The sequence below is a fragment of the Passer montanus genome, unplaced genomic scaffold, assembly GCF_014805655.1.
Source record: "Passer montanus isolate IOZ18808 unplaced genomic scaffold, ASM1480565v1 scaffold19, whole genome shotgun sequence".
NCBI lineage: Eukaryota > Metazoa > Chordata > Aves > Passeriformes > Passeridae > Passer > Passer montanus.
Genome location: NW_024366480.1, coordinates 3,068,830 through 3,077,948, shown reverse-complemented (window position 1 = coordinate 3,077,948; position 9,119 = coordinate 3,068,830). Strand labels below are relative to the sequence as shown.

At 41.4% G+C, this 9,119-nt stretch overlaps 1 protein-coding gene across 1 annotated transcript; it reads left to right on the top strand.

The window, feature by feature from the left end:
* The first annotated feature begins 229 nt into the window (after nt 1-229).
* On the top strand, nt 230-9,119 carry RIDA (reactive intermediate imine deaminase A homolog). Its single transcript, XM_039706341.1, has 6 exons — nt 230-309; nt 4,651-4,756; nt 5,302-5,356; nt 6,195-6,263; nt 7,832-7,887; nt 8,316-9,119. Exons 1-6 carry the CDS (start codon nt 248-250, stop codon nt 8,376-8,378), a joined length of 411 nt encoding a protein of 136 aa, XP_039562275.1. The 5' UTR covers nt 230-247; the 3' UTR covers nt 8,379-9,119.

Here is a 9,119-nt window from a genome sequence, read left to right as displayed (position 1 = left end):
GCCCCGGCACCAGCCCCGGCACGGCGCTCACCCGCGGCGCGGCCTCCACCGCCACACGTGGGCACCCACGCCCCGGCACCACGCATGCGCACTGCCCGAGCACAGCACCGAGGGACTACATTTCCCAGAGGCCCCCGCGGGCGGTGGTGGGCGGGGCGTGCTCTGGCAGTGCGCTTAGGGAGGGAGGGCAGGAGGAGCGGCCCCTCAAGTTTCTGCAGCTTCGGCAGCTTCGGCAGCGGCTCCTGCCATGGCCTCGCTCGTGAAGAAAATAATCAGCACTACTAAGGCCCCTGCACTGGGTCCCTACAGGTAATGCCTTAGATGAGAAAGATCTGAGAGTCTTGGCGCGTAACAAGTTGGCCATGAGCCGGCAGAGCCCTTGCAGCCAGTGCTTTGTGGGGTGCATGTGGAGCAGTGCCAGCAGGACAAGGGAGGTGGTCCTGCCCCTCTGGCCTTAGTGAGGTCACATCTGAGAGCTGTGTCCAGTTCTGGGCTCCTCAGCACGAGAAAGACAAGGGGATAATGGAGAGGGTCAGCAGAGGGGCACAAAGGTGATGGGGATCTGGAGCATCTGAGGAGAGACTGGGGGGGCTGGGCCTGTTTAGTCTGGAGAAGACTGAGGGGGGATCTCATCAACACCTATACCAAGGGGATGGTGCCAGACTCTTTTCAGTGGTGCCCATTGGCAGGACAAGGAGCAGCAGCCATAAACTGGAACAGAACAAGTTTTAGTTCAACATGAGGAAGAATTTCTTTATATTGAGAGTGGCAGAGCACTGGAACAGGCTGCCCAGGGAGGCTGCAGAGTGTCCCTCTCTGGAGACATTCCAAACCCAGCTGGATGTGTTCTGTGTAACCTTTATATTGAGAGTGGCAGAGCACTGGAACAGGCTGCCCAGGGAGGCTGCAGAGTGTCCCTCTCTGGAGACAGCTGGATGTGTTCTGTGTAACCTGCTCCAGGTGACCCTGCCTTGGCAGGGGGGTGGGACTGGATGATCTCCAGGGGACCCTTCCAACCCTCACAATTCTGTGGTTTTGGGAGCGGGAAGTCTCTTGGGAGGCACAAGAGCAGGTTTTGCTGGCAGGTTTTGGCAGGTCCTGGGGTTCTGTCAGGCAGACCTGGGGCTGAGGGGAGAGCAGGACCCCTGAGCAGGGGCCAGTCCTGGTACCCCCTGCCCCAGTGACCCCCAGGGACACCTGGAGTCCCAAAGCACCAGTGGGGCTGTGGTGCCACGGAAAATGCAGCCAGATGGGGGAGGGGTATAGTTCAAAAAGCTAGTTTGGGAAAATAATTCTGGAATTAGTGGTAAGGACTGAATGAAAAAAAAAAACCCAAAAAACAAACAAGGAAGAAGAATGATTGTTCTCCAGAGAAAGGTGCTTGGCTACAGACAAGCATGTTGTGCAGGGAAGCTGGAGATGCTGACTATGCAGGTGATGCAGAACGAAGGCTGAGCCCAATCCAGGATAAGATGCAGAATTCAATGCCTGGGAATTGAAAATTCTTTCTTATTTTGAATAGTTATAAATGTTTTTCAGTCTGAAAGCTTAACAGCTGGAAAAATATGTAAGATGTTCAACATTTTCACAAGTATGTTGCTGTAGCAGTTTTGCATATACTTAAAATCAAGAAAAATCCCAGTTTTAATTGGAGAAAGGTTTCTCTTTGCAATTTGGATATGAAAAAATGTTCAGTCAGTATAGTAGATTCTCATAGCTAAAGTCCTAAAGGATTTTTGCCAGGATATTTTCTAGGAATTTTTAATTCTATATTCAGGCTTTGTGTTCACAATAGCATCTTTGTGCCTTCCAGGTACATTTTTGTCTCTGTTACTTTGTGTCCTGAGCTCTCTAAGCTTCAAACTGTGTTTCTTATAGGCCTTATAAAGATGGAAAAATACAAAGTGTAGAAGCAGAGAGACATGACATGAAGGTTAACTTCTGTAAACAATAACTGTTGGTGGATTGCAGCCAGGGGCCTGGCATTGCTTGGCATCAGGAGAACATCTAAGACACAGGAAGGCAACAATGCACACACCACTAACTGTTGGTGGATTGCAGCCAGGGGCCTGGCATTGCTTGGCATCAGAACATCTAAGACACGGGAAGGCAACAATGCACACACCACGTCCCAGCCTTCAACATGGCTTCAACTCCAAAATGTTGTGCTTATTGGCAGGTTTTGGTGAAATACTGCTTATTGTGCAGCCTGTTAAATGTATTACGGGTCTAACATCAATAAGTTTATCACTAACTCAGTTTATCAGATTTTAGTAAACTTGTCAAAGTCCAGAGAGCAGAAGTTGCACAAGAAATAACTCCACATCTCTGCTGTGAGGTCTGGGCTTGGTTACACAGCAATGAGGGTTTCATGTAATGAAGGATTGGGATGAATGAGCTGCATTCATGTTCTGCTGCAGCCCTTCAATATGCTTTTTGGTGACCTATTTTTACTGTATTTTTCTGTTTCCTTTACTGCATCCATTTGCCAGTACCTTGAGATAGGTAGGTAGATATATAAAAAGACACATATCTGTGTGTGGGTCTATATATCTCATTAATGTTACTAACCTTTTAAAGGATACTGTTCTTCCATCAATCCACAATCATCTGTGTAAAGAAGATCTAATTAACAAAGAGCATGGTTCCTAACACCATCTCTCTGACACACAACGTTGTTCTATGGTCACAGTGTCTGCCCAGTTATGCATTCAGGCACTCTGAAACCTGAATGACTTCAGACACACATTCACATCCCTGCTGATTAATGAGTAGCTATGACTGGCCCTGGCTGTGAGGTGCATCTGCAGTTAAAGAATGACTGGGGGCTGTGGAGTTGAAGTTCCCCTCGGCTGCACTCGTGCATTTGAGTGCAGTGCAGGTGTACTCCTTGGCTGGTACATTGTTCCTGGTCTCAGGGAATGCAGGATTCCATTGGTGAGCACACCAAGAGGAGGAAGCTGAGCAGACCCAGTAAGGCTGCTGCAGATGTTGATCTGGCAGAGGTGTCAGGAGGCTTCAGCTTGTTCTTTCCCAAGTTATTCATGATTTAGGACTCTCAGAAGGTCTGTGCTGAGATAAACATTTCACTGTCATTTGCTGTGTGATAAGCAGGACAAGACAATCTCTTTTAGTGGAGAGCCCATTTTTTCTTGTTGTGCAGTTCTCTGTGCTTCATACACAAACAGAAGTTTGTGCTCTGAGGGCCTCCCTCCACAGCAGGCATGGTAGGAAAGAAAATTAAACAAGCTTTGTCTACATGCACACATTTCTATCCACAAGACTGTGTCAGCTAAAAAAACTGTTCACTGGTTTCTCTTCTTTGTATGGAGTACTTTTGTGATTTACTCCAGTTTTGTTAGTTGATGACAGAAAAAATAATCCCTGTGTAAGACAGTTTACTGTATCTGACAAAGTTACTGGCTATTTTTCCCCCTTATGAAATGCCAGGTGTAAAAGGAGAGATGGCAATGGTGGCATTGTTCAAACTGATCATTTGACTGAGTCCCTAGATTAGGTTGGTCCCCTGTGAGGTGAATGGATTAAGACAACCCAACTGAGCAAATCTCAGCTGAGAGATGCACTGAAGATATTCTCTGAATATGTTCCTCTTTTTCCATCAACATCAAAGGGAAGCAAACCTCCTGTTCGAGATACTTCAGGGAGGTGCCTAACTCTAGTTTGTGTAGCTTGAGAGAGTTGTTGAATGGTCAAAACAATGCATTTTCTTGTGGAATGAGAAGAGATATGAAAAATGGTGTTGACACACAATAAGCAATTCCAAAAGAATCTTTCTATAACTTCTTTGCAAAATATTTTTAATTATTGCTTGAAGATAATTAAATTGTGTCTCTTGTATAAAGTTTGCTAGAGTTAAATCTTTGTTTTCAACTTTTAACATCATTGTAGTAGAGACACTAATAATTGCCAAATCAATTTCAGCAAAAGCACACTTGACATTTTTATATAAACGTTTTGCAAATAGCTTGAATTTTGCATTCCTCTGAATTAACCCAGCAAAGAAGTCACTCAGGTTATTTGGTGAGAAGAGAGTGATTGTTCTGGGGATGGAGTGATCAAGGCATTTTGCTGACTGGCCAAATTCATTACTCTGGAGGAATACTGCCAGAGAACCAGGGTGCAGGATCTCACCTCACGCTGTAACTCATTATCTTAGTGCCTGTTTAAGAAGAAAAATGTTAAATCTCTTTTGGCTTTTCTTTTTTTCTTTTTTCCTTCCTTGCTCTGCAGCTGAAATGTAGTGGAAAGGTATTGTCTGCTTCTCAAACTGGGATGGAAAATTTATCTGGGCAGGTGCAAAAATGTTTTTATTTACTCTGCCTTCCCTCTGTGTTATTTGCTGTGTGGAACCTGTAGCTCAGTTTAGTGCTGTGTTGCTGCATTCATGCCTTGTGCCTTTGCAAGAAACAGGGTTTATCTCCTCAAGGGCAGAGCTTGGATGGTGTAATCCCAGCTCTTCAAAAGCATAAGCAGATTGATGTATAACTGCATGTACAGACTTGCATGAGCATAACCTCAGTCTTCTTCCTGATGCTGTATAAAGTTTGTAGAAATTTATGAAATGTGCTTTTGGATTTGAAATTTGGAATGTTTTCATGGGGAAACCTAAAATGGCACTTGTGCTTTCAGCCAGGCCGTGCTGGTGGACAGGACGATGTACATTGCAGGGCAGATAGGGCTGGAGCCTTCCACTGGGCAGCTTGTCTCTGGAGGGGCAAAGGAGGAGGCCAAGCAGGTAAGAAGTGCTCCAGCAATGAGCTTGTCATGGAGTTGGCATGTGTCTAATTAAAGGTGGAATTGTGAGAAATTGAGGAGACTAGAGAGCATGTCACATCCTCCAGATGGGGAAAATGGAAGTAATTCCATTTTAACTAATGCTGTCATTTTTCCAACAACTTGGAAAACTTGGAAGTCGGGCTAGAAATCTGTTTCACATAGGAAAGTATGAAAGAATCTGTTTGAAGCAAAGGTTCACACCCCAATAAAAACCCTGATTTGAGTCAGGGAAAGTTTTACTCCCCCAGCAGCAAAGAGCTGGGGTGAGATAATAGGATGAGATGGAGCTGTATCATGCATTTACATCTAATGAATGGGTGGTTTAACATTTATTAGATGCTCCCTCTTATTAATTTTTATTTAAGTCAGTCATTTTTTGACAGCAGAGGTTTTTCTGGTTGAACAGTAAAACATGGATTTGGCCAAGTCACAAGTTATAGTTACATAGTTACATAAATATAACCCAGCTGATAGCTAAAAGATTTTTGTTTCATTTTTCTTTAGGCTCTCAAAAACATGGGAGAAATCCTGAAAGCTGCAGACTGTGACTATGGCAATGGTAAGTGCAGCTGTCACTCTGGCAAACAGGTGGTTGTTTTTACCTGAATTAAAATATTAAAAAATCAAGTGATCTTAAAAAAAAAAAGCTGTTTGCTGAACATTCAATTGTTACCAACAGCTGAAAGAAACAAAAGAAATTGTGAATTTAGGTTAAAAAATAAAAGAAATTAATCTACATGGAAGTCTTTGCAATGGTATCAATGGAACACTGTCTTTCACCAAAAATTTCTGGCAATGGTACTGATATTTGAATTCCAACTGAGGAAGCTCAGGTACAGACAATGTTGCAGTGACTACAGACATTTTAAGCATCCTAGGCTTTGCTCTAGTGAAAGCAGGTTTGTATCTGTGCTGTCAGTATTCTAGACACTCTCAATACTTTTTGGGTGGAGGATTCTACTGGTGAAGCCACACCAGGATTAATGCTGGGTTAGGCAGTCCTGGGAAAAAGTTCTAGAACAGAGTAGATTTTCAGACCTTCCATGAACTTTTTTTTTTCTGGCAGCAGATATTATATGTAAGTTATTGCCAGCAGCTTGCTTACAACAGCTATTTTAATTGATCTGCTTATCAGTTCAGTGCCTCTTGGGAGAATTTGGCTTTTTCAGATCTAGTCAGGAATGGCTTAATTCCTTAAAGTTTTATTGCATACTAGGTGCTCAGATTTTTTTACATGGTTCCTTAGGTTGCAGCTCTAATGGTTAATAACTGCAAAACTTTTCAAAATGTTTAGAATACTTGAGAGAGATGTATGAAATAAAAGTAAGAAATGAACTGAAGTTTTTCTTTTTATGCAAGTCAGAGGTCTAAAATAACTGCACTTACATAATTTCTAGTTGTGAAGACTACAGTTTTGATGGCAGACATGAAGGACTACAATGATATTAACGATGTTTACAAACAATGTAAGTAGATATTTTACTTGTGTTTTACTATTATGGCTTGTGGAACAAATTATGGTAGTCATGGTAGTCAAAAGTGTTCTAATGACTCAGATGATGTAGTTCCATATTCTTTGAAATTCCTGTAGAAATGTGTTTTCAAATTTCATTTTCAAGTATCAGATCAAGCAGAGCCTAATTTCGTGTGGCTTTTTATTCTACCTTTCCACTAACTAACTCACTGTTCTGTGAAGATCAGCTCCTGCTATCCCTGCAGGCTGATCTTCTTTGCCTCTTACCTTGCTTGCTGTTCTGCTGTCCTGGCTATAATTCTACTGTAGCAGCCTTCAAATGCTGAATTTCAGATTTTATATCTCCATTTCTTTTAAGTCTATACCTTTGAACAATTTGAGAGCCATTGTTATGAGACAGAGCTCTTTATACAGGGATGAGCCATGCTGCTTCCCTTGAAGAAAAAAAGAGAACAATGCTTGGTCAACAAAAGTGAATAGACTGAAATAGGTGATTCCAACAAGATATGTGCAGAATAATTTGGGACAATTTGCATGATCTCCTTATTGATAGAACTATGGTTTTTAATTAGATAGCAACATCTGGTCTTGAATGAAGTCTCATTGCTAAGCAAGTAACACAGTCTCCTAGTTGTCAAAATGTACTGGGGGGTGTGTGTGCTTGAGCAGGGTAAAACCAGACCAGCTGCAGGCTTGGTTACTTGTTGCTTCCAGCCTGGAGTTTGAGAAAACAGTTGCTGCTGTTCTGTCATTGTGAGTTATTATCTCAATTCAGGACCCAAACATTTCCATTATTAACAGTTTTGTGATAATTGTCACTAGTAAAACTTTGACTTCAATGTGCAAATGTCTTGGAAGTGTTCAGTCAGGTTGAATGGGACTTTTACCAGTCTGATATAGTGAAAGATGTTCCTGGCCATGGCATGGTGGTGAATTGGACTATGTGATCTTTAAAGGTTCCTTCCAACCTGAAATATTCTAATATTCCATAAATTCAGCTCTTATATCTTTACCACTACCCTTCCCCATGCCTTACCCCTGTTCTAATATCTGTGGTTGTCAGGTCTAAATGGGCATGGAGGAATAAATCAAGGGTCTATTTTTCCTCTCTTTTCCTTTGACAGGAGTAAGGTTGGACTCCTGGTGACTTTATGTGAATCTGGGATCTTTGCTCATGACTCTTGCCAGGGGCCTGTTTCTCTCTCCTGCTCTTTCTGTGAAAAAGCCGTCTCCCACTCCCTGGTGTTTGAAACTGGATGATCACCATCCTGATTTCATCATCCTTTTTCAGCCAAGTTGGTGTTAAGGCCCTGCAGTGTCAGCAGAATGCAAGTTATCACTGGCTTGTATATCACTGCTTGGGGGTGAGTGCTGGCTTGCTGAGATTGAGAGCAGTCAGTCACCAAAGCAAAAAAAAACAAGGGGAAAATGATAGCTGGCATAGAACTCTTGTAGCCTTGAACCTGAAACTGTTCCAGTGATTTCATTCTATACAGATTACTTTGAACTTTTTATCAAGCCAAGGTTAGTGATTGCTGAGTGTTTCTGTTTAAATTACAGTTTTCAAGGCAAACTTCCCAGCCAGAGCAGCCTATCAAGTTGCTGCTTTGCCCAGAGTAAGTGTGACTTTTCTATCTACAAAAAAACCCAAAATGTTCTGGAATACCTTACTACTGAAGCATTCTGACAGCTTTTCTGATTCTGAAAGAGCTTTGATTGCAATTATTTTAATAAAGACTCTTAATTAGTTTCTTTTCTAAGTATACCATTGTTATTCCCACACATTGTCAGAGATCTGAATAAGAGATACATATTTCTTCATGGTGGAAGAGATAAAACTTTAGAAATAAGGGGTTATGATACTTGAGTAAGCATAAATTGAATTTACAATATTACTGAACATTGCTAAATCAGTAATACAACTGTCAGAAATATAATCTCTCTCAAATGTCACTGTTTTTTATGAAGTTGTGTTGTTCATCCAATTGCTTGATAAAATAGATAGATTAAATTCCTAATATGTTTCTTCATTGTTTTGTCACAGGGGGCCAGAGTTGAGATTGAAGCTATTGCTATTAAGGGACCTCTCCAAGATGCTTCAGCATGACTATAAGTGGAGACTGGATATCTTACAATGACAGTTGTAGATTTAGTTGATACTTCTCCCTTATATCTGATTGCTACAGCTGACTTACAGCAGTTACACACAGTTGAAATCAGTAAACTTACTGAGGAAAGGTGCTTCTTTCAGGACTTACAGTGAGTTCTCTGCTGGCCAACCCTGAAAAGTGCCTGAGTCCTGCTAAAATCAGCTGAGCCACGTTGCAGGACAGACCCTGCCCTTTGTGGAAGTGACTGGATGTCCAGGTATTAGGGTACATACCTGGGTGAATGTATTAGAGTTACACTATGGCTGATCTGGACATGGAAAACTATACTGATTTGTAATAGTAGGTTTTTAGTAAAAAAATTAAAATCAGAAGAAAATTACAGAAATGAGAAAGCAGAGCACTTGAATTGCTTAGCATACATCTTCACTTCTGAGGAATTTTACTGTATTTGCTTCTGAATTTTCTAAACCTCTTTCTTTACATAATAGATTACTGTTGGGACTCAGATTTTTTCATATGTAAGCAACTGCTTAACAAAGTTAATATTAATTTCAGAAAGAAGAAAATTATGATTTTCTGAAGTGGTACCTTTATACATCAGATGAAAATTAATATCTACATGTAACCTTTCTCGTGATCTTTTTCATAGCAATTCAACTTTGATTGTTTTGATTTTAAAAAACAATAAAAATTAAAAAATGTTAAATGAGAATAAAATACAATTGCAACTGCAAAAA